A 26,842-nucleotide genomic window follows, 5' to 3' on the forward strand; every position below is an offset into this window, starting at 1 on the left:
CCATTTTTCATACATCCTTCACTTTGCATTACAAGATCCTCTGGACTAGGACTGTGCCTCTCTGTACTTTTGAAAAGTGCTTAGTACAAAGAGGTTCGAATGATGTGTGGAGACTTGTGTGACTACTAAAATATTAATATTTCCTATTTAATTTTAATATTTAATTTTAACAATATCAAGAGCGGCAACAAATATATCTGTGGGGCTGTCATAGGTGTAATCTTGGCGGGGGAGGAGAGGTTGAGAAAGATGAAAGCCTGGAATTCAGACTCTCATGCCTTCAAGCTCCCTTCAAGCTGCACAGAGGCCCTCTTTACATCCCACCTGCTGTACATGGCAGCTGCCATCGCTTGTACTTCCCATCACAAGATGCAGGCTTGACAAGGTCTGTACTAGCACTAAGTAACTTAAAAAATGAAAATAAAAGAAGGAAAATCATGCCCATGCACAACAGTGATGCACCATATGGTCTGGGGCAAGGGATCTCACACGTTTTCCAGCACGTATGGTCGTCTTTATCATCAGGGTAACTCCTCCCCAGTCTTCAAAACCATCTCTGATATTCTCACAGGAAATCAACACAAAGAAATTATTGAAGTGCCCCAGTGTGGTCTACCCAATGCAAAAGAGGGTCAAGCATGCACCCAGCAGCTCTCAGTTTAGAGTTCAGGATGGGGTGAAGCTCACTGGGCAGTTGTAGCTGAGGCACAGGCTTTGTGTTCAGCTGAGACTTACACTTACAGGCTTCAGCTGCAAGTGAGATAGAACAGACTTGCTCAATTATCTCTCTGCTCTCCTTGCTTCAGTATGTGTTATTTCTTCTCAGTGCTGTGCGCAGCCTACTTGTAAGAAAAAAAAGTTTATAGGAGTTGAATGGCTTCCTCTAGAGAAAAAAATACACTATTCCATTCTCAAATCTGTGCTTTCCTTATGTACACTGTACAGTTTTCCCTTATTTCTATTATTACCAGCTATTTAACTATTTAAATACATTTTTTCCCCTCTTCTGTTAATCACATCTCACTACATTTGTGAATTACTACAACACTAACTTGTCCTTCAGCTACTTACCTGGTACTCGTAACAAAACACTGCTGAAGTAAAAGGCATCTGAACAAGGGCAACCTAAAGAAATATAACCCTAGAATAAATAGAATCCTTTGAGGGCCATCTAGTCCAACTCCCCTGCAGTAAACAAGGATGCCACACCTAGATCAGGTTGCCTGGGGTCTTATCCAGCCTCATCTTCAAATCACTGATTTCATCCAGCCACTCAATCTCAAACACACTCAATGCATTTTGTCTTCAAGTGAATGATTAAACGCTGATTTACAGTTTTAGGAATAAAGACGTTTTACTAATTTCTTCATGCAATTTTAATGTAAGGAGGGGAGCACTATTAATGCCTAAAGAAGAGTACTCTATTTTTTTCCTAAATGCAAAATACTACCTCCTTATAATCAAACCCGGCTCTCCAAAAAAGAACTATTTCTTCACATATCTGATTCTTCACGCCTAACAGCAACCTTTACAGAAAGGATTTCCCAATATTCCCCAAATGCCACTTCGTACACATCATTAGAGCAGTGGTACAGAATGCCTTGAGGTCAAGTACTGAACCACACATATAAGAGAACTACAACTTCTTGTGGTGAAAAGGATCAGACAGCACACAGAACATCCAAATTCATAAACTTCTGTCCTATAACCTATATTTATTGCACATCACATCTTCAACCATATGAATACGTGGGCCTTAGTAAACTCAGGGTGACCAAAACCTTAATCTCTCACAGAAAGTGCAAGCTGCTCAGGATATAAAAGCAAAACTCATAGAAGGTTTGGTATTTGAAATACGTAGGTAAACAAGAAGACGAGATTGAAAGCCATACAAAAGATGGAAGTATGTTTACTGAACAAATGAAAAGAGATGTAAAGCCTGATTTCCAAGTTCTACTGTCCTCATCTTCACTGTCTGTCGTCAACTGAAACAGTTAAAATTAACTGTATTCTCACCTTGATTGCTTTCCTTATGACATACTAATTGATAATAAAACACAGTGCTCTCTACACATCAACATTCTTTAATCTATACGCTGGCATTTTCACCAGACACAAATCCAGATAGCTCTACATTCAGTTCTACTTTCGCTGTTAGGCAGAAACCTTTGTTGAAATGAAAATAATAAAAAAAAAAGTAGACATGGAAAACAAGCATATTTCTTTTAAACACGGATCCCTATGTTTATTTATAAAAAATGTAGCTATGCCAAAAACAATATTTTTAACATCACAAACGAGGAATATTACTTCCATTTCAAAAGAAATGCCTCCCCCAATGCTTTCTTCAAACATTCAAATCCCAGCTTAATAAAAACAAACGGCATCCCTCATTTCTTCAAAATTGCATATTTGATATCTAAAGACTTGCTTTTCTAGCAAGATACAAGCACTTTGAAATCCCACAATTATGCATTCATGTGCCAGAAATCAGACATCTATTTTTCCACAGACGTGGGTGAATATAATAAATATATTTATAAGTCTGAAGTTTCAAGACCTTGCTTTTGAAGCATAAAAAAAGGCATAACAGCAGCAGATATTAGAGGCCACTGGTAACACCACAAAACCACCGTAAAGGCTAAATCTTATTCCCTAGGTATGTTATCTTCACAGTCTTTTGCAACCACAAGTAGCACAAACTAGACCATAACTTGATTTTAGCTGCTTTTGCAGACTTGCTTACATTGGGAAGCTACAGGTGACTTCTTACAAAGAAAGTTAGAAGCATGGTGCTTAAACAGTTTCAGTCCATGCAATTCAACACATTTCAGAAGTTGCAAGCCTGGCTCCCAGGAAGCAGTGGACTGAACACAACTTCAGCTGCACACGGAAGTCATTCACGTACAACTCAGATTAATGTAGTAACTGTAAGAACCTGCCTTAAAAGTGACCTTTCATTTCCAAAGGGACTCAGTAAAAAGAAAATGAAGAGCTATTTATCATTAGTAATGGAACCTATACTGAACTTTTCAGAACACAGGGGCCAAACTTACTATTCTTTCTTATGTTAAAAAGTTTTACTGAGGACCTCCAAGGCACTTTTTCCTCTACTTTACTAGCAGATATCAGGCAGACACTGCAGACACGTAGCTGACCCCATAGAGCAACATTTAGAAGAATATTAACTTCCAGTACATCAGAATGCAGAATCTCTTTTTTAAAGCATTCAGGTTCATAATACTTCAGAAACATCTTCTCTACCTCAGGACTCTTAAAAATAATGCACGATGTTTCCTCAGAGAAGTCACAATTTGTTTTCTATACCACTTAAGGAAAACAGTTACCTGCACGTTTGACATGTTAAGCATAAAAAGACTCCTAATAAGCCTATTTAAAGGGTCTGGCATAACGTTTACATCGCATAGTCTACACAGGATGCACATTTTAAGCAATATGATCCAAGATGATCACCGACAACAGTTTCAATACGACATTCTGGATGACATTAATAGCAACATTACAAATAAGACAAACCTTGGGTAACAGTAATGGAAAAACAGAGCGATGCTGATCTAATTACGTTTCTAAAAAATGAGCCCATCTTTCAGTCACATCCCTCCGTCACTGCAGCTACAAGCCCTCTTTGAAGCAGTACAGACTCTTCTTGCCAATTAAGCATGCCACAGGGAGAATGGTTAATGCGACACCAGCAGAGTTCCCAAACGACTCACTTCCCTCGGTCTGGGTCCTAATGCATCATCTTTCTTCTGCACAACAGCGACAAGAAAGCTGTCCCTGAACAATGCAGGGCTACCCCAGCTGACACGCACACTTTCCGCTGTGGATTCATGTCAGGACAGAAGAACTTAGAGATGCAACTTCGTATTTATAAAGCACCCAGTTCAAACGGGTGAACAGCATTGCAATTAAAACACAAGGTATCTCCAGACCATGTGAAATAACGGAGGTTACTCAAACTGCACCTCATTAATAGCACTGCAGAGCACGTGCAGGGTGATGGCAGTACCCTTTGCTGCTGTCTGACGCTGCTGCAGCAGCAGCAGCTCCCACAGAGCAGTATCTGGCACACGGCAACAAAACGCCTCTCGAGGTGCCACACAAAAATGTCCTACTTACAGCAGGCTGAACACAGGGAACGTTCAAAGCCCTCCGAAGCCATTCAGACGTCAGGAGACGATGGATACCAACTGCAGGACCCCGACCTCTCGCAGCAAAATGTAAGAAGGCGTGCTGAAGGAGGAAGAGTTGTTCACTGGAGAACTTATGCCTTCTGTGCCTCACACTACTGTAAAATAAGCTCTGTGCCTCTGGCCACTTCAAGCCTATTAAAGCTTTTGCAGCCTGATCCAGTTTAAAACAACAGAAAAAAACAAAACAAAGCAATCTGGTCTGATACAACACCCAGCAAGCCCCTCCACAGCTGCTGTTGCTAGGACGTCGTGCATCCCTCTCAGAATCAAGAGCAGCATCTGCTTCTGTGAGGCTACAGAGAACCAGCAGTGAAACAATTTGCAGCACGGTAAGATACCATCAGAGAGAATTTGGAAGATTCCCCTTCAGAATACATTAGCCTTGGTTAGGGAAAAAAAAAAAAGCACAATAAAAACCCTGTGTAGACATTTAAAGAGGCATCTGTACTTCTGAAATGCTTCCACAGAGGGTTTCAAAGCATTTTTGAAATACGCACCGACAAAAACGTCACCGCATGCTGGCAAAAGGGTCTGGTAAGAGTCAGTGGGTCTGGCAGCCCACACACCACGAAAAGGGAACCCAACTTCCTCACACTTAGAGCTACCCTGGAACGAAGTCTCACAAATGAAAGCCCACTTCTTCCTTCTAATGCAGTTTCCCCATTGACTTTCAGTAAAAATCAAGTCCAAGGCAGCTGCTACTCCAAAACTGCAATTTATTTGGATTATCCACAGCCTTTTACAAATACCTTCTACTTCACTAAAAATATAATAATTAATGCAGCCATCTTGTTTGTTTAGGATTGAATTAAAAGCAAGAGTTAGTATCGCCTTTCTGCAGCTCTGATGACAAAGTAGATGATTCACTGCAAACCCATAGTAAAGCACAATTAACTTGTGCTAAACAAAAATAGAGGTGCTAAAAAGGACTGAGGAAAACATTTTCTCTTCTTTCTTAACATATCCTCACCTCAGCTGAAATGAATGAGGTTTGATTTCCTGAAAGCACTTCATGTGAAATTTCAAAAACATATAATGCAGAAAATACATGATCTGCTTGTTCTAATCTCAGTTTTCTCAGTAAATAGGGTCCCTTTGGGTACACTAAAGCACCTAAGCCACAGAACGCTTGGGCATGTTCTTAATTTCACCTGGATGTCAGCACAGGTGAAAAAATGCACATATTACACCAAAGGCATGCTGTATCCCGGTGCTCTGTGAAACAGGATCTACATCAGAAACACCTAAACCCTTTTGCTAAATATTATTAACATGCTTCCTAAATAAAAATTAGTTGGTTTGCAGCCATCTCACGCTTGCCTTCTTATAGTAAAATCAATTAAACAGCTGAAGCAAAACGATATGTGAAGAAACACTTCCTAGGGCACCGTCTACTTTGAAACAAGATGGAGACTTTTCTACATCGCTAAAAATTCAAGCGGACTTCTGAACAAACCCCAGTAAGTCTCCTTGGTGCCAAAACGTGGAATGTTGTGCCTACTGGTGTGCAGCTGCAGACATCAAAAAAATCTTATCACTTTAACAGGAGTTTTTGGCACACAGATTCATGGCCTGAAAAAAAACTGCTCACATCCAGCAGCTCTCACATCAGGGGGAACAAAGAACCAAACTGACCTCTCCAAGCAAGTTTTCAATCAATTAGCAACAGCCTGCAGCGAAACCACCAAAACCCAGTATCTCTAAAAGGTCGTTCTGTAAATCAGATAAGGGTTATTTTAAACAGTCACCATGAGGGTTGAACCGGTGTTCTCCACCATCATTCATCTTTTCTTCCAAACATCAGCATAGGCAGCAGACAGCAGCACCAGGATGGGGAGCAGGCATTCCACCTGCCCTGACCCTTCCTTCTCTGGCAGACACATGATAAGATGCTGTTTCTTCCAGGGATTCTGCCCTCTCTCCATCCCCCTTGCAGATTGCTAGGAGGGAGCGGGGATGACTCAACACAAATCCTTCTGTTTATTAGAAAAAAATAATCCACAAATAGAACTATGAATTATTTGCTGGTTCTCTGATTTTGCCCAAGAGATTTTAAAATCACCACTGTGGTAAAGCTGCAGGGATGATGGTAAAGACTTGCATGTTATTTGACAGATAAATTCTGTTTTTTCTTCCCTTCCTGAATAAAGGGTTAAGGCCTCCTAAAATACTTTCTTACCATCTCTCTCTCACACACACACAAAAAAGAAATCCATCTATTACCACAAACATGAGATATGTTACACATAATAAAAGCATGTGTTAATACTTGAAGCTAAGTAATACAGTTATTCTTTTACAGGAACAACAAACAAATAGCAGTACACTGACAGGAGAAAGCAGCCTCCTTGTAACCTGTGGGTAAGCAGCTGTATGTTATGGCACTTACTTGGCACCTACATATCCTGAGGTGACTGCAGACTGTCATATCTCCTTAGGGGTGTATGCTCTAAAGGAACTGGGCAAACATTCAGCTCCATGAAAATGATGCAGCTTGGCTAATCTCTCTCAGCTCTGAAAACTACCTATTAAAGGAGCTATATTATTTAAAAGTCTGCAGTCTGGTTTTCAGACAGCAGTGCACTCCTAGGGCACAGGAGCAGCAAGGCACAGAGCACAAGCTTGCAGGGCAACTGGGACAGACTCCTTTGATTTTTCTTCTGCAGAGAAAGCCCCTACAGCTGCTCAGGTTTACAAGCCTATTGTAGCGATTTTTTTCTTCACAGCAATTTCACAAATGTGCGCAGTAAGCATACTAAGGCTCAAATAAGAGCAAGACATGTTCAGTCTCATATTCCATTGGGAAGCCCAAAAAGTAAGTAAACAGTAAATGCACTGCAAGTCAGCACTGAACCCCTCACTTCCACAGATACTGCAGTCATCAATGTACATGTTTATCTAATGTGACTGTGCCCTACAGACATTCCAACTGCAAGAAAGATATCCTTAAAGAAACTGGAGCAGGGGGTCACAAAACTAGCCACTCACTGCAGTACCTCCAGCCACAGTGTCGCCACAGCTGCCTTTAGCTGAATTCTTAAAAAAAAAAAGTAAATAAATGCAAAATAGGGTGCAAATGCCTCCAAAAATCAGAGGCATCAGACACAAGAGTTGCAAGCAAAAGCTGAAGGTAGATCTTTAGGCTGAGCTGCTGCATGATCTGCCACACAAATGGGGAAGGCGGGATCCACCTCCCCCCAGGTCCTAACAGGTATTCCTACCGCCCTGCTGTGCTACTTAACAGCATGAGTAGCTGATCTGACATGCTAACCCAACAGAAAACCCTCCTGCGATCCCATCAGCTTTCTCCTGTTGTTGGTAGCACTGAGCAGTCAGCTTAGTGACTGGCTCAAGCCTTTAAGCATGGCTCTACCCCAAGGTATAGGGCAGAGAACAGGGGAACAAGTTTCTTCTCTCAAACTCTCCTCTCACTGAACACAAACTTCTTTAACATCCTTGTCTACTCACCTCATATGAAGACCTTCAACATCTGAAAAATTACTGGAACCCTTGTAAAAATCCTGTTTCACTTGCAGGCAGGAAGTCCCTGCAAATTTCATTCAATACAGAACTCGCTTTACTACCAGACCCCATGATTTGCATTTCATACTCTGCCAGTGTAGATGGAGCATTTGCCAAATTTTATGGACATACTACCCCTCCACTGATATCATAAGCAGTAACTATATTTTATGCCTAACATCAGCCACCAAGGTACTAATAGGGCAATGCTTTATAAATGTAAAGCTTCAGGTAGCCTGCAGATCTGCAGAGCAGCAATGCAAGCAAGCTGATTCCCAACCTCGGATGCCAGGCTTCAGCAGCAGTTTGGAGTAAATGCCAAGCAAGAAAGTAGAAGAAATCCACATCAAAACAACAGGTTCAAAGATACTGGAAGCATGTTTTTTTTGTCTCTATTCAGAATCACAGTTATTTGGGAAACAAGTAGCATTCAACTGGATATCTTTATTTTCTAGCATGCCACCAACATAAGTGCACAAACTACAACACTGTTTTACTTATGCCAGTCATTCTATGTTCCTGTTCAAGTTTTGAAGCAAAAAAAAAAGGAAGTGATAACAAAGTAGTTCTAAGGATTGGGATATTGAAACTGTAACTGCTTGGATATAGGCCAATAATTTATGATTCATTCGGAATAAATACTTTTAGGATTCACATAGTCTATCTCATAAATAGTGACACTGCACAAGATTTGTGGGTTTTTGTTTTGTTTAAAGAAGGCAACAATACTAATATGCAGTCCCATAATCTGGCAAAACCTCCACAGGATCTCCTTAGAGGTGCTCTCTCGTAACATGAAACCATTTTGAAGCCAAGAAGTATTACTAATTGAAACATTTCAAGGCTCATATCTTCCCTTTAAAAATGCAAATTTGATCTCAGAATAATTCACTTAATAATTATCTGAAATTTGAAAGAGGATTTGACTCTTTCTCCTGCACCAACTTGAAAGTGCAAAGCATCAATACAGAGGTTCCAGGGCAATGTCCTAGGGTTCTGGTTGCTCAAGATAGCAAGTAAGCCACCTTTCATTTCCTAAATCACTATTTTCCAACCTTGCCGCCCACACCAATACTCACTTTGGATTAGGAAAGGCAAGGACTTGAGCAGAAGAGCTGTAAAGGCAAAAGGAGATGGGCTGCACACTGAATCAGTGGCTGCTGCAGATGAAGTAGCAAAGAAGTTCTTTAAAGTTAATCCCACAACCAGCTGTGCTCTTGCCGAAGCCACCACATACAATCCCTGACAAGGCAGCCTAAGCACAGCTCCTCAGCTCTGCCTGGCAGCACTTATGTCACCCAGAACAGGATTGGAATAGAAAGCTGCAGTCCTATAAGTTGGTACACTTGTTTGCAAGGAACTGAATGGAAAGCCAGCTTGAAATGCTGTTTCCTGAAAAGGAATGGAGCCTGTACGATAATCAGTGGTTTTTGTTTAGAACAAACAAATGGAAACAAAAAGATGATAATCAGCTGGGGCAGAAAGCTGGGATGGAGAAGAGGACTGGTGGAATGGAGAAAGGAGATCCCCACCCTACCACTCCAGAGGTGCCCTCTAGGCCCTTCTCCAGCCTCCTCCCTTAAACCAGCACAAACTGCTTCCAAAACCTGCCTAGCTGTCAAGCCAGCAGCCTGAACTAGAGCAAGGAGACATAGATGAGCCTGAACAAGAAAACACTGCAAGCTGCAGGGAAGTGGTATAGAGATGCTGGAAAGGAGCAGCAACCTGAGGTAAGGAAGAAAGCAAATCCACCACTGACTAAATGATTAAAATAACACACACAAAAGCTGGTGAAAAACACCACGTAGAAATCAGAGCAGAGATGAAGGAGGAAGGAGAAAAAAAGTTGAGAAGCTTTCAGAGCAAAACAGACAGGAAGAAGCAGGCAGCCTGCTGACCACTCTAGGTGAGCTGCTGGCCCGAGAGAGGCGGGCTGCATGGCCTTCACTGCTATCTGCTGTCTCATGGCATTGCCCTCCTGCTCCACACAGTTTCCCAAGTCCAATTAGCAAGAGATGCTCAGCTCAGAAAAACACAACCAGCTGTCTCACAAAGCAAAACTGCCCGCTTGGTATCCAGTCCAGTATAAGTGGAAAGACAAATGTCAGGAAAGATACCCAGGCACCAAATGTGGGGTTAGAGAGGCATTTATGCTTCACACTGAAAGTGATATGGCAGCTATTCTGCTTAACGTGAGGAGAAAACAGCAGTTATTTTATTTAATCTTTTTTATACAGATGGTATTTTTGTATTAAATTAATGAATACATCACATGCTGAGATACTAAATGTTAACTGCAAGCACTGAAGAAGTTTTAACTTGGGGACACATTGCTATTTTCTTCTTGTTTTAAACATTTTTATCACATTTCTGAAATGAATATAGGCCAGCTCACAGCACTACAAACAATTATACAAACTCTCAAACAGCACCTTGTTCCAACTATTTGAATTTGTTGTTCGTTTTTCTTTCTTTTAACCATGATTTAAAGAAACCAAACAAACAGATCCTGCCAGAAAAAGGCTTCATAACAGAAAGAAGTCATACCTACAACAAATACATCTGAAACAAGAACTTGTAATTAACATTTCTCTCAGCTCCTCTAACCACACAAAGCAGTAGCCCAGCATCCATGGATCACCCCGATACGCCTGTAAATCCAAACACTGCTCCCTCATTACAGCGCAGTGACATAAACCTGGACCTCCATCCTCCTTCTTCACATGCTACAGCCCCTCCACCCCACCTCAGGCAACCAACTCCATCACAATGAACCCAAAATTGAGCTAACAGGTTTTTTTTTTGTTTTTTTTTTTTCCTTTTGCACTGGAAAGCTTTTTTGGGACAAAATGTAACCTGAACTGCAGCATAGTGGAGATAAGGCTTTCAGGGCTGGATATAAATCTGAGAGCATGTGTAGGAGAAGCGGTGACAGGCTAAAAGCTCAGCTTCTCTCTGCAGACACCTGTTTCAAGCACCCCCTACAAACTTATCGCATTAAGGAGGATCAAATAATCCTTGACTTTATTTGACAATGCCTTTTGCATCCGGCCACTTTCAGGACTTTCTTCACATTGCCAATTAAGTTATTCTGTTGGTTTAAAATGACCCTACAACATCCCCAGGAAAATAATAGCCTGAAATCTTTAACAAAATAATTACCACTTAGAAATTATTAGCTATTAAAAAAAAACAGGCAAGAAGCAGATAAGCACTTGTGATGGTAGACTAATCTGCCTAAAAATTATAGGGAGTAAAGTACACTTCTAAGTAAACACATTTATGACAGTACATGTCCTATCACAGATAGAAATAAACACATTCTATAACTTTGTAACCAAAATGCCATTACTCCATGTACTAACAAAGGTAACATTATGTACATGATGTAAACATACTGAGACTGTTAAACACAGGTGCCTCAACAACTATAAGATTGTTTCACACTATATTTAAGAACCCACTGTTTGCAATTCCTTTCATGGCTCTGAAGCATAAAAAAATCCTACTGAAAACGACAAATTTCAGTTGGCTAGTCTGAATTTCTGTCTAGTCAGTATTTCCTAAGCTTCCATGAAGGAATTTGGGTGTTAAACAAAATTTATTTTAGAAAACATTTTTTTTCCTGGTCTTTGGAGATCCACACAATTAAGTTCCATTCATTACTATTGAATGTGACTTTGTAGCCTGTTTTCCACTTATGTTATTTTATTGGCAGCAGATTTGAGTTTTAATACCCTAACATGTCAGATGCAAGGTTTAAGGTCAGTTACAGTGAAATACTAATATCATCACTCAGATTACATGTAAATCTTACTCCAAAATACAGTAGGAACAAGCCTAACCAGGATCAGGCATACCCCTTTATATCTGTATTTTAACACCTCTACTACCTCTTGGGGTTAAACTGTTGGATATTTGTCTAGGTATGTCAACAAAAATGGTTTCTTCTCCATTTCCTATCATAACATATCTATTTGTGATTTGAAATACAGACACTTCCACTCTGTTGCTACCCAATTAAATCAGCTTGTAATCAATTGCCTAACAGCATTCACAGTATTATTCACGTGGTATGAAGACAATAAATTGAAGTATCTTTTCCTGTTACGTAAACAAAGGAGTTTACAATATTCCTATTTCCTCGCTTCTGCAAAGGAGTCTTCCAAGCCCTCCTGTGAACAGTGTTTCAAGGCAGAACAAAAACGCATTGGAATGTTTGTGATCAATTATGAAACATGAAAGACAGAAGAAAATGCCTCAAAACAACAGCAAGGAGTCATTTAGTAAATTGCTTTCCCCCCTTTTCTCAGACCTTTCATGGAATAAAACGGATATCAATCCTCAGAAGCTGCCTGAACATCTGAATGACGTGCAATTAACATCACCGCAATTTAGAAAATAAACAAACACATAACTTCACTGTGATTTTAAAAGTTACTGACATGGGAAAGAGCACACAGAAGCAAGGTACTAAACACACTAAACATAAAACACAACTCCTGCTTCACAGAGCTCTAAACACGTTTGTAATAGAGATATTTAAACAACAAGAAAGCAAAAAGCTGGTTAACATTTCCACATATAGTACTGCTTTAAAATCTAAGTTATTTTTGCAGGCATGTAAAGATCTGCTAGCGCAGAAGCAATGTGCTTAATTACTACAACCTTCTGTAACAGGAAAACACAAAGGTGATTATTTCTGATTTTACTACATTTTACATATTAAGTTACTACAGCAGTTTCTGGCATTCCTATGCTAGAGCCGTCATTTCCACCACAAAGCCTGTTTCTAAGCATTTGCAGCTTTACAGTTATAATTCACATCTGGCTAAAATTTGGTTTTCTAGTCAGCTTGCACACAAATTCCTCCTGAAAAGACGTGTTCTGCTCACAAAGAAGCAGAATGATGGGTTCTGAGCAATACCAGGTCAAGTATTCTCAGACCAATAGACAATTACAAAAAGAAGACCCGAACTCACCCAGCCGGTGAAGGGAATCTCTGGCCATACAGCACTCCTTCTCAGAAGGCAGCCCAGGTTCCAGAGATACTCTCCCTTCAGTGGCTGACACTCTGGGTCCACCCCTTCTGGTCACCTGTTGAGCACAGGTGCCAACAATTTGCCTGTACTCCCTGGGCCAGCCAGAGCGCTTCACCAGGTGCTTAATCAACAGTTTAAGCCCTGACCTAACAGATCACCAAAAACATTAAAACATTTTTTTTTCCAGCTTGTTAACTTTAAGAGACTAAACTATTTTAATAAATGTTAACAAGATTTCAATTTAAAATAATTCCAGTAATTATCTTGGTGTAGCAGTTTGGACTGCTGGTTTCCAACCTAAACTGTCCCATTACTGTGCTTGTCCTGTGCCTTCTTGGGTAGTTCTGTACTGAAACATGAAGCCGGGAGCACTAGGAGGTACCACTGCAGACACATGTTCACAGCTGGGATGAATACTTTTAATGAAATACCTCACACCCTCTTGAGTAATCACAGAACCTTCCAGATTGGAGAAGGCCTTCAAGGTCACAAGATCCAACCATTAATACCAGAGGACACCAATCTCTTGTTTTTCAGTAGGTTTCTATTTCATATCCTATCAGTGATCTCCAACAAATTTCTAAGATCAGATTTTATGGGGAAGCTTTTATCATAATATTTGTGTACTATGACAGCTAAAGTCTAATTACACATTCCTCAAACAACACTAATATATGCATATACATATAGTACACTCTAACAACATCCACAACTTCCCATATTTGAAATACAGAGTATTCAGGTGAGCTTAGTGTAGTCTGGACAGTGTAAGGACTCTTTCTACAAGACTAAACCAAAGGTTACTTGCAGGTTTTCTGTTAGAACAGCTCACAATCATGGGGACTTCAAGTATCTGAAGCTACAGGAAACAGTAGTATTTCATGGTCTTTAGCACAGCTCAGAAAACTATAATAAAACCCAAAATATGAAACTAATGCATATATATCATGCATATGCATTGATTTGACACCAGTTTGCTTACTACACAGATGTGCATTTACACACTGATTCCACAAACTGCTTAACAGCAGTAGGAAATTAAAATTTTCTATCCATTTTAGTACAAGTTGAAGCTCAGAGTCCCTTTGATGAAATTATCAGGTTACCTTGCTTTGACTTTACTAACTACAGCATAGATACTTCAGAAAAAAGCGTACACTATTATTGCTATTTTTGGTGTTGGAAGGTTTTCCCAGCTGCTCAGACCCTACTTTCTCTGAGTCAGTGAGATTTTTATCATGGAAAGATTCATTTGAAAGAAGAAAGGGCCTCATGTCACCTCAAAGCATGACATAACTTAAAAGCTGGCCATAGTAACAATGAACTGCTTGTTATCAGCTGGCCTATGCAAAGTCTACAAATACGTTCTCTCTGCTGTCTTAATTTTGCTGAAATAAGGGAGAATTAACAAGAGCTACCTGTGGCAAAGACAGAAGTTGTCTACAGAAATACAACCACGGACTGAAGCTACAGCAGAATGGAAGAACAGCACTTCCTCCCCTGCCCCAATACCTTGGCTTCCATGTGCATCACTTTCTTTAAAAATACAGTGGTTGTAGCTTTTATAAGGAGATGTAGCATCATCCAAACAAAAAAGCTAGCTAGGTCAACTTGTCTGCCAATGAGAGACACTGGATCAATGTATTTAGTGACAGGTATAACTGACATAGGAATTATGTGTACTTCTTTAAGGTCTTCAGCCAACTTAAAATCCAAATGCGCCAATTTACACTTAGGAATATCACAGTAGAAAGTTTTATTACTTTCAGGACAGCTTATGTGCAGCAGAAGAACTCGACTGTCAACTAATAAATGTAATACACAGATCTACACACAACAGAAAAATACACCAAAACACTTTCTGCTGCAGTGCAATCATCTCAAGAAATAAAACGTGATCACCAATATGACCTACCATATTTTTAGCTTCCATGGAATTGAACAGAAGGCATTACTTTTGGAGTAATCTACTTATTTCAAAAACTAAATAAATTCATGAAAACAAGACAGAACGAAACCTTTTTAAGCTGATTTCACTGATATAGAAACAACAAATCTTGTAGAAATCACACATACAATGTAGTTACATACACAGGTGGTGTAAGGTGAAATGAAACAAAGATAGTAACAGATATTCAAAAGGTCATTTATAGAGAAAAACTCACCGATACGAATGCCTTCACCGGGAAACGCTGAGGCAATCTCCACCAGGGAGCAGAAATGCTGCCTTAGTGGTGGTCAGCCCTTAAATGAGGTCTAGAGGAGGTAGAGTCGAGCTCCACCCCTTCTGGGAGCACAGCTAAATTACTCTCACCTGTGCTCCCACAGCTGATCCAACACTTGGCTCAGCTGATTAATCAGAGGTTCAGGCTGTGATTACCAATTTCCCATACAGGTGGTCAAACAAGCTGAGTACTGAAAAGGAAATGGCAGCTCGTACAGCCTCATGCTATTTTTTTCCTTTATAAATACATCTCATGATCCTAAATAAAGGACAACATAACAATAATTTGGCTCAATATGTGGAATCAAACATTAGTGAACTTGAGATAAATGGTATCTTGTAGGTAAAGCAGGACACCTGCTCCAGGTCAGGACCACCCTGAAAAGGGCTCCCTCTCCAGCAGCCCAGGCAAAAACCTCCAGAGAGAGAAACGGAACAAATAAATCCAAAACTATCTGGGCTGATGCTGTGAAAAAATATTTGGAGACCCACATACTGGGTGAATTTACATTTAAGTTTGATCTGTTATGCTGGAAACTGTTAATGGCTTCTGTCAGACAAACTCGTTTAAAGCACCCTGGTGTGCCCCTGCACTGCCCTTTGTTTTACTCTTTCTGTATCAGCTCAGCAGGGCCAGTTCAGCATCAGCTTCAGCACAAGAACTGGCAAACAGTCATTGATTAATAACTGTTAATTGACCAATTTTCCTGCATGAATTGTGTTCTCTAACAAGCAGTGCTCTCCCAGATAGTGCCCACACAACTCAAGCAAAAGTATGGATCAGAGACTGTTCCCAACAGGTCACATGAATGAGGTCTCCATGCCTTCAAAGGAAGAGCATATGAATATCAGTGATACTTGCATCATCAATGAGTCAGGAAATGGACCTCAGACTTACCCTGCGTTACTGTATACACAGCAAAAGAGAGGCAGATGCACAGTCCACAGTCTAATTTTACTCTCAATGTGAGACCTGTCTCCTCTCTCTTTTCATCATGCTCTTCCACCACATGGCAGGACTTGAGAAAACAGAAGGAGGGAACACCTCTAAGGCTCCTGCCAACCAGGAGCACAGCACCATATTCTTGCACACAGTCCTTTCAGCAGAAAGGCAGAGCTAGGCTTTTAAGTACTGTCACTAGGCCAGGTTTCCAGATTTATTAGCATTGAGAACCTTTATCTGCTGAACCCTACAACACTTTATAACAGGTTCTAGCAGCAACAGAGTCACTGTGTTACAGCCCTAAGCACAAGTTGAACAACAGCCAGTTGAGTTTAGGGGACTCCTTCCCTTGCCTAAAATGCAAACCTGCATACAAGCATTCATAAGCTATTTCAGACTAACATGATTCAATCTAGACATTATGTGAATAAAGTTTACAATTTCCATACGGACTATACCCAAAAAACCTACTTCCAGGCAACTGTGGTAATACTCAGTCTGCTAACTGTAACAGGACCCACAGTACTTATTTTGTAGCAAAAGCCCCTGTATAACATACCACATAGTAATGATCATGTTTAGCACAAGAACGTGCATGGAAACTCCACCCACATACACAACTGTGCAGGAAAAATAAAGTAATTGATTTTTTAGCCTAAACTCTCCTCTATTCTGCTGAGAGAAAGAAAACATTCCGTAGGACCCATTTCTTACATGCTTTATGGAGTACACTTGCAGCACTGGAACATAAGCAGATATTCCGGCCCTTTGTCCAGAAGGCAGATGATACAGAAGCGAAATAAAGCAGCACAGCTCTACCTAGTTTCACTCAGATCACTGTGAGCAAAACCAATTACCTCAAAGGCAAAAAACATAAGTTTTTCTGATGTAGGTTTTTATTTTTATTCTTTTTGCACCTCATGTAATTGATTCTGCCGCCACGGGTCTGATCAGCAGTAAATTAGGATTAGGTAGAAAGAGCAAGGATGAGGGGGTAATGTAAAAGCTGGAGGGCAGGAACGAGAAAAGAGAATTGATAAATAATATACAGATCTCTTCTGTGAAAAGCAAGCTGAGCTGCTGAGGAATAACTAGAAATACTATCCAAGTGGCACCAATAGAAAAATCAGCTGCGGAGAAGGTTTTACACAAAGGGAGTAACCAACTGTCTGAAAAGTCAGTTTGAGATTCCTTGACTTCAGGGGGAAAAAGAGTGGTAGATACTGGGGTTTCATGCAAAGTAAGAAGGAGCAGAGTTTGCAGAAAATAATGACTACTGTAGATGCTCTGAAGATGCTTAATTCACATCATGAATCGTACTGTGTGATTTGGAGAAAGGAAAGCTGTTAAAAAGAAATTATTCTGGAAGCAAAATATGCGCCAGGCTCCATAAACCAATGTGGTCAACAGGTGCACAAATGCAGAAGAAGATACAGAGAAGGAAGAAGAAAAGCCCTCTGAAGTACTTCGAGGCTCTGAAAGACTCAATATTTAGCAGTGATTTTTGGTGTACTTGTCAAAGAACAGCAAGAGACTCTTCAGCACAAGTTCCATCAGCTCACTACTGCTGGCCTCTTTGTTGATAGGAGAGATCTTTAGGCTCAGTATCATTACAAGACAATGGACAGGTGTACTCATTGCATCCTTCTTGGAATTATCTGATGAAAAGGGAAGTTTGACAGAGAGAGAAGGCAGAACTACACTTTCAAACTCTACGTGCCTTCAAAAGATTTGTCTTCCAGATGGATAGAGAGAAACACACACATAGGCAGAACATGAGTGATAAGCACCAGGAGAGTGCTAAGGGGAAAGCAAGAATAATTAGAAAGAAAATAAAACTTTTTATACCACAAGTGGGAAGGGGCACTTCCATCATTTAGGCAGCTAGATGAAAAGGGCACGTCTGTGAGGAATAAGGCGTGTGTGAAAACTGAGATTCTCTCTCCATCTGGATGTTCTGCTTTTGAAATCGCTTTTCTGAGAATGAGCAACCAGCACCAGAACACAGTGCTAAGAAAAATACTCCAAACCAATTAAGAAAGAGTGAGTGCACTGGGTACTTCCAGCTCAGTCCAGCTCCTGGTTACATCAGCACACATCTGCACAAAAACCGAGGGAGTCAAAGGGACAGAAACTTCACACAGAGTATGTGGCCTGAAGACTGCACCAACTCATTGCTTGCAGCAACTTTAAAAACCTTGTGGTCAGATATGGAAATAAAGGTCTTAAAGAAGTACTGCATGCTCAGACATAACACGCTTTTTTGTTGGCTTAAAAAAAGTCAGGGTAAGGTGAAGCTGCAAGAAGTTTTTACCAGCACCAAAAAGAGGCAATAACAGAAGAACCCCACGCTCTGCTTGGGGAGCTCCTACATGGAGGAATTGACCACCTCAGTCCATGCTGTGTTGAACATTCTTGCAGATGGTCCTTTCATTGGAGCACAGATGTCACGCAACTAAGCTATATATACACACACACTTTTCTCTTTCTTTTAATCTTTTCTTATAAATCATTCCCTCTAGCCTCCAGCCATTCTTAATGTTCTGCTATGAGCTTGAGGCAATTAACCTATATTTTGAGTTCAGATCTAGCTTTCCTGATACAGTCTACCCCACTATTTTGGACTTTTTTTTTTTTTTTTTAAAGTTCCCTTCATAATGATGGCAATGTCTGTACCGAGAGCACTGTAAGGATTCCCACCTCACTCTGAGGCCTCTTTATAACCAGAGACTGAAAAGTGTATTTTTTGTTTGGTGTAAAAACACTCTAATTTGGAACAAATAAAGACTGCACTTTTGAGTGAGAAAAGACAGTTAAAAAGGAGGAAGATGAAGATGGACAGCCGAGAGGACTCTGATTAAGTACGTACATCAACATCCAACAGCTAAAATTTTACTTTTGTAAGCTTTTAAGGCATCAGAATTGACTGTCAACACAAAGCACAAGTGACACTGGAATTTAAGTGCTAGTTACACATTTCCTAAACTATTTGTTTCCAGATTAGCCACAGGCCTCCCGTGGTTTCAGTATCTTTGTAAAAACATAAATACTCAAACGTTAAAACAAATAGCGTCCCTGCTGCTGCTAAAGCTGAAAGTTGGTTTGCCTGTCCTCCTATTAACTCAGAACAAGTTTAAAAAGCAGTAGAATAAAACCTGGCACTAACAGAAAAGCATGATCATCACAAAGAGATTCCTAAAGGCAGACGTATAATTATCAACATTAAGGTCAGTTCAATATTTAGAGATATTTCTGTGTCATCCCAGCTGAAGGATAAGTTTCACAGTATAAAAATTCACCACTGTTAGAAAAGCCCATTTCCATTTTCAGCCTCTAACTCATTCTCTGTAATTAAGAAAAAAAAAAAAATCAGATTTCAAAGCAACAAGAGGAGATGGCGATAACGCTATTTGAAGTACTCTCTGGCAGGGATAACTGCAGCAGAGAGGTGGCTGTCATAAAATCGCCAAATGGCTTTTTCCACCTCCATCAAGGTCACTTTACTGATGATGTGCTCAATAAGATGATAATGCATTTAACCACTTTCCTTGCATCCGACTTTGACCTTATTGCAAATCCAAACGGCCTTGTTTAACTATCCTGGCCTTTCAACATTTCCCTGAACAAAGATAATTAAGGAGATATACTGCCCCCTACTATCACAGGAATTGAAAGACAAATAAACTTTTAAGAGCGCAGCCAGGTGTCTATTGCATTGATGTATAACATTTGAGCAGGGGGGAAAATGAAATAATGGTTAAATAATTATAAAAGGTTAACGAACTTAACTTTGTTACATAAGGCAATCCCGTTTGATTTAAAAGAAAGAGCATAAAAGGCTTTCCAGACTACTTTTAATAACTCCCCGGACAACAGTCTTTTCTTTAGCGCTGTTTCTGACTGAGTGAAAAACCCTCCTGCAAAAATTAACAACTCAGAAATTTCTGCACATTTGGAACCAACTGCACTTCATACACCAGTGCAATTACAGAACGTTTTATGACTAGGTCTATGTGATTAAACAAAGGCCTGCTCTAATAAAACTATTTCTATTTTTTTTTTCCTTCTCCTCTGTGTGTGGCCGGCAACCATACCAGACATGCAAATTAAAGTAGCCTAAAAATTAGTCTAGCAGTAGTGACAGCCAGGAAGCTGAAGGTGCTGCTTTCTCCTAATGTGGACAGCCAGGAAGAATGACCAAACACCTCTGATCCATAACTGCTATTTCTTTCTTCAGTTTGCACTCATGTATGTTCTGGCACACCAAAGCATTCTCCAGGACACCAATTCTTCATAGCAAGAAAAGAAAAACAAAAACAATTCACATCCATAGCCCTGGGATTCGTAACCACTGAAACATGATAAAAGGAACGAAAAGCCAAGCAAAACAGTTGGATCTGCCTTTTGTGGTCGCATGCAACAGGCTCTGATTTTGGATTAGTCTTTTTTTCCCCTTTCCTTCTAAACCTGTTTTTCTTCTAAGCACCTTCGAAATTCTGCTGCATAGGTCTGAATTCTCTTCAAGAGCCTGAAAGAGGCAGAACAGCACATTGTATCAGAGATAAAAACACGCAGCTCCTATCGACATGATACTAGAGCTAGAGCTGTGAGCTTACTGCTACTGCAAACACCGCTATCTTGCACCATGGGAAATAAAGCATGCGGAAAACTTGTTCAGTGTACTTAAACAGAGTTCTGCCACAACATGGATCTCGACAAACAGCAACAATATCCGCCACTGTGTTTTTCTTTTTAAGGCCATGTTACTTTCGGTGGTAGAAATAATCTGACTAAATTTCAAGGAATTCAGTTATTTGGTTAAACCTTTTTCTCCATTCAGACTCAATTCAGGAGTTTTGAACATACCACAGAACATACTGCAACTTTACCTTCTGATACCCAATACAGAAATCAGTGCTTCTACCATCACTGATTACCACAACAAATACCCAAAGTTTGCAGGAAATCTTATAGAGTTGCTGGGCAAAATCTCCACTGCTGCATATCACAAGCCATAAGTAAACCTGAACTACAGTTTAAAATTGTAGCGTTGCATTCTGTTTCCTATACACACCCCACTAGGATGAGATACTGTCTCCAGATATGGTAACTCCATCAGTTTATTACATTTAAAGAACTTGTTTCGTAACGCTTTTTTTTTTTTTTTTTTTTTTCTACACCAACTTACACGATGTAGTTACTCCCATTTCCACAACAATCTCACAGCCAGCTCCAAAAGAAGACTTCACAGCTTGCTATCATCCACGCTGAGGTCTTCTTGAAAGACTGCGCTCCCAGTTCTTTTGATATTAGGCAAAGAAGGTGAGTGGTTGTTTTCCACTGATGCAAAATGTCTACCTAGACTCTACAGAGTTGAACACACATGCAGCTTTCTGAAGGAATAGAAATATCATTTTCCCCCCTGCTTTTGTTCCTAACATTTCAAAGACTTGCATTATTTCACCTGGAAAGCTAAAGCAGCATTATACGAACATTGCTGCACTATTTCATCATGATTTCTTCTACAATACAAAAACCTTCAAGTGTTTATACCTAATAGATGCATACATCTTCCAGTCACTCCCGAGGTCAGCAGCTTGTGGCACTGAGTCTGTAACACTCACTGAACCTTGCTTTTCTTAAATACATGTAACTGCCTCTTGTGAAAGTCTACAGAACTCATACACAGCGAAGCCTGTAAGAAAACAAACTTTTTCTTTCCCTTGCGAAACAGTAAAGCACAATGTTATTTCCTGGTATCACTACTAAAGCGCATATGTTGTAAAACTATACCCATCACAACCCTTAATTTTGCCTTCTTTAGTTCAAAAAGTGAACTGGGATGTAGAAAACAAAGCTGTAAAGCCTCATCTCATAACTGCGTATCAGATCATTTCAGTAATGCGGTAAGTCATGTTAAATCTTTGTACATGCACATCAGAAATGCAAGAACGCAGCTCAAGACAAATTCTTTAACTCGTGGCAGCTTACATCAACCACTGATGGATACCGAGCACATTCTCACTACAGACCTTTAAAGCAAACACACACCTGACGTATGACATGTCAACCTTTTTATAAAGCTAATTATCCAATTCAATTTCAGACAGCTGCCACTTGAGATGGTTTCCTTCAAAAGAGAAAAAAATATATATCCTGTACTGCATGGAACGTGTTCCATTACACGTCCTCAGCCCTACTCCATAGGCTGGAAATCACCAGTGACCACAGCCAAAGAAGCCCTAAGGTTGGATGCTTTTGCGAAGGTTACACTGTTGTTGCTTGCTAAATCATAACAGAGCCTTTTCTTGTACCTCCTTGAAAACACTGCAGCATGATATCTCTCAGGCCCTTCTCCAGGTAGGGGCTGAGTGACTGCCCAAAGACTGTGCATCAACCCCCAAATAGCTGGGATGCGGCCCACAGCTCCGAGCCCCGACACAATGGACAGAAAAGAGAAGACTGCTTTTCTACCCTGATTTGAACACCCGTTCTCGTAGTCTACCTGAATACTTCCCTCCCAATATACTGAGGGTACACAGAAATGTTACCTTTTGAAAGAAAACACAAAAGTTACCTAAGGAGGTTACGGGCACACCAAGAGGTTCAAGGAAATAAACGTGGCCTATTTGGTGCAATTATGCAAATGCACACGTTCTTATCTTAATGACAGCCTGTATTTAACACCAGGAAGTCAGCTCCTCGCATTTATTCGGCAATTAAAGCACTAATGGATAGGGGACTCATGCCATCTCCGGTAACTTTTTCACACGTCGTAGCGAATGCACCCACAGCCCAGGGAGCCCGGGGTGGGGGGAAGGCCGTTCACTTCTGCCTCCACCGCTCTCCACCCCCAGGGTCGGGCACGGCTCGAGCAGCTCCGGCTGTGCCCAGCGCTCACTTCGGGCTTCCCAAGCTTCTCCCGGTAACGGCCAGAAAACAGCAGCAAAGTTAACAAAGAGCTGCCGGCACAAAGAGCCGAACTGTTTACTAACGTACATCGTTATTCCTTCAAATCTTCGAAACTTAGGATTTGTTTTTGTTGCTTAATCGGCTGTTAAAACAACGGCAGGTGAGATGAGTCAGGTGAACGTAAGCCACGAGCCGACACCACACCAAGGAAGCACACGCACTGCAGAGACGGGCAGCTCCGACACAGCCACACGTGCATGCACACAGCTGCAGCGGGATCCATGCACCGCAACGCGGACAGAGGAACGGTAAATAAACTTAACTGCCGACATACCTTGCTCAGGTCTTTCCCCCACTCCTTCCTTCAAGTCTACTCTAGCAATTAACAACCCGGGGTCTCCGGACGGCTCCCTCAGACATTTAAAGCTGGGGAACAAAAGGTTTATTTTAAAAACGAAAAACCTTGGCTCGTGCAACTCCAGACGTGAATCTGCTTTCAATTACCCCAAGTATTTCAGCCGGAGCGAGAAAGGCTCAAACCCTCGAGCTGCCGCACCACCTCCACGCACCCGCCGGCCGCGGTCACTGCGAGCCCCGGCTGCCCGCGGACACGGCCGCACGCGGCTGCGGAGGGAGGCGGCTCCGGGCAGCGCCGCCCTATAAGCGCATCTGGGCCGATTCGCTCCGGGGGATTTATCCGCGTTCTTTGCACGGTTTGCGAAGTTGCGGTTTTCTTTCTAGACTTTTGAACTAGCGACCTCCAGCACCCCCTACCCCCCGCCTCCCCACCCACCCAGGTAGCATAATATTTGCAGCGCTTTATTCTTTTCTTATTAGAGAAGCGGAACGGAGTTAGGCGAGGGAGCTGCAACAAGGAGACGCAACACCTCAGATACCAATTAGGCAAGAAGAAAAAAAAAAACAACACAACAAAACCGCCACCCACAAAACATCAACACTAAAACTTCTCGTTTCTTACATCCCCGGCTCCCAAAGGCGATCCTCCCGCAGCCCGGACGCGGCACGCAGCGCTCGGGCTCCTCCAGCAGCGACGCGAGGGAGGAGAGATGCCTCCCGGCTCGGCAGCACCGCACACCGCGGAACGGCCCCGGCGGCTCCCGCAGGGCTGCCGGCAGCTGCGGCGCGAGGAGGAGCCCGAGCAGCCGCTCCCGCCCCGCGCAGCCCCGCGCCCACCTCCGCGCTTCTCCGCGCCGCCGCCTGGCCCCGCTGCGTGGAGCGCGCCCGACGGAGCCCCGCTCGCCCCCGGCCCCGAGCCGCCGGCCGCCGCGATAGGCTGAGGCGGCCGTGTTTACTCCCCGGCGAGCGGTGGGGGCCGGGCCTGGCACCACGTAACCCTTTCGGGGCCGCCGGCTCGGCACGGGCACCGGCACCGGCCGGAGGTGGGGAGGCCGCCGGCGGCTGCCCCACGCGTGTCCATCAGTCCGCAGGCGGCTGCGGCATCCCGCGCTGCTCACCGTGCGTCATACAGCGGCGATCTGCCACAGCATCAAGTTATCCGCAGCGCTTTTTCCTGCACGAATTATCGGTGAAGTGAGAGACGCTGGCAGAGAGAAAATGCAGCCCGCCCGTATGGAAGGTCGATGCACTCTACTCCCACCAGCAGCATTTCCACAGATGGGACTGGGAGAGCCGCTCAGTGCACTCCTGGGCCCACACAGGTGTGGGAACAGTCCTGCTGGGTCCTACCCAGCCACCTCCTTTGCCCAACCACCACCACCTGTGCTCTGACACTGACACAGCTGCCACCTCTCCTTCCATCCATGCACCACCTCACCGGCTTGGTTCACCCCTACCAAAGTATGCACATAAGGAGCAGCTCATGGGCAGCACTGTACCTGAAGGTACCTGCTCCTAGCCACCCTGGCCAGCTGCTGAACCACATGTGCTGCCCTGCATGCCATTGCAGCCAGACAAGAGACAAAAAACAGTTTCCATACCCACTGCTAATTGCCAAACTGCTAGAGAGAGCCAGACCCAGACGGCTACAAAACACGCTCGTTCAAAATAAATACCTTGCTTTCAGCCGGCACCAAGCTGAAGGTAGTGCCCCTATCTTCAGGGAAACAACCAGGAAAAAGATGATTTATTATACCCAGTATAGAACCCACAGCTCCTTCAAGATGTTTGCAGGACTGATATCCCCTATATTGTTCTTAACATCACCATACAAAGAATCTTTCCGAGTTGGCTTAGAAAGCACAGTGGTACGTGGCAATTCCCACAGAAGCTCTTATCAAGCTTTGACTTGGCCTCATGCTGCTCCTCATCCCAGCACAAGATCTGCTGCTGGCACCGCTCAAGTGGCTGCAGCCACTACTTGGAAGCCTGGTTTTGCCAAAGATCTGGTCAAGATATTGTTAATGACTACACAGTACTTCCAGGGAAAACAATACCATTCCAGATTTATGTTTCAACAATGTTATGCTGCAAGGAAAGCACATATTTTTAGTTACATTATTCATAATGAATTTAATAATATCCGAAAACGCTTGCACAATTAGAAGTTCCACATGCTTGTTTGCAACTTCCAAGATAAACAGAGACTAGACAGACTGAAATAGTAGAATTGTGTGAAATGGGGGAAAATGAGCCCAGAAGCCAAGTCCTGATGATGGCAGTCTTGGCTGATAACGGAGAAAAATACTGAAAACATGCACAACGGCACTAACACCACCTCTTGCAGTGAGGCTCTTTGGTTGATATGCAACAGATTACGTGCCCTCTGACTTAGCACAAAGGAAAAACTGTAACACAATCACCGCTGTTGGCTTACGCTTTGCTAGACTTAAGGAGTTTGTGCTGAAAATTGGAAGCTCTTGGCAGTTCACATTCTGGACAGATTCTCACATCTGTGAGCGCTGAAACACTGGCCAAGGAGAGAGGTACGAGATGAAATCATGAACAAAGCAAGTCTCTAGCAAGGCCATGGTAACACATATACTCTGTCTCTTCCAAGAAGTTCAGCTGTAACATTCTGAGTGTTAGAACACAAAAATACTGTTTTTCCAAACAGCTTGAATGGAATACCTCCGGATAAGCACTTTCTGCCATTATGAAGTCTACGAAGTGGATTAGTTACTTCAGGTACGTCGATTTACAGATCTTGAAGGAAGGAAAAAGGGGGACTGGATGCTTGGGAGCTCCCTGACTTTCCTGAGGTCAGCATCCCTCAGAAGACACAGGCACCCATGCCCACTCTCTGGAAGCCTGTCCCTGACTCTTGCAGGAAGCAGGACACAGGGTGCCCCTTGTGCTGTGATTCCCCCATCTTGTTAATGGCAGCACAGACCATTTCTGGGATCTATTAAGTGCAATACTAAAAAGCCAGATGGTTGTTTAGGAAAATATCTATATGGAGGAGACAGATGTGGATGAAGCAAAACCCAGAGCAGATACCACACTTTATGCTGATGTTGCTCATGCCCAAGCAGTAGGAAGAACGAACTGCAGTAGGTGGGGAGGAAAAGCAGATATGTTTAATTCACAGCAGAAGAGAGAAACAACTTTTTTTTTGGACGTATTTTGGTCAGAAAGATTCTTCCAGTAAATTACGCAGAGCATTAACCACTGAATTTGAACCCATTTTTAGTCTTTCTCTATTAATAACCCATTATAGGCCTTTTTCTTAATGTTGAATAAATTAGAGCAGTGTTAATCCATGCAGCTATCTACAGGTACATTTATCACCACTGCAGCCACTTTTACTCTCCTTCCTCGAAGCTGCATTTCATGGGCAACAGAGACTCTTCTCCTGCTGAACTGATGCCACAGTGGCCTCTTCAGGTTACAAACAGGGTCATCTAAAAGGTTACCTTTATTTATTCGTTTATTTCTTATATAGCACTGAAAGGTAGAGCACAGCCAGCCTTGACATATGTGAAGGAATTCCTCTCTCTTTCTCTCACATTTCCACAATTCAGATGAGTGGAAACAACCGAGCTGGGGTCTTGCTTGTATAAAAGAG

General features: G+C 42.1%; 1 protein-coding gene across 34 annotated transcripts in view; it reads right to left on the reverse strand.

The window, feature by feature from the left end:
- Positions 1-26,842, reverse strand: part of TENM3 (teneurin transmembrane protein 3) — a 770,347-nt gene that overhangs the window by 209,472 nt on the left and 534,033 nt on the right. Inside the window, exons 1-2 of one of the 34 annotated variants that reach the window (XM_085545079.1) lie at positions 24,333-24,523; positions 23,192-23,283 (exon numbers count right to left, since the gene is read on the reverse strand). The exons of 29 other annotated variants lie outside the window; for them this stretch is intronic. Coding sequence is in view for 1 of the 5 variants with exons in the window: in XM_085545072.1 (XP_085401198.1) it covers positions 4,141-4,183 (43 nt within the window). In the remaining 4 variants the exon portion in view is untranslated. Of the gene's footprint in view, positions 1-4,140; positions 4,199-23,191; positions 23,284-23,361; positions 23,478-23,836; positions 24,174-24,332; positions 24,524-26,842 lie in introns of those variants that run through there. 4 more of the 34 variants (XM_085545081.1, XM_085545080.1, XM_085545074.1 and 1 more) reach the window with 4 other exon arrangements.

The sequence above is a fragment of the Coturnix japonica genome, chromosome 4 (assembly GCF_054131305.1).
Source record: "Coturnix japonica strain WE chromosome 4, WE-NBRP24, whole genome shotgun sequence".
In the NCBI taxonomy this organism is placed as follows: domain Eukaryota; kingdom Metazoa; phylum Chordata; class Aves; order Galliformes; family Phasianidae; genus Coturnix; species Coturnix japonica.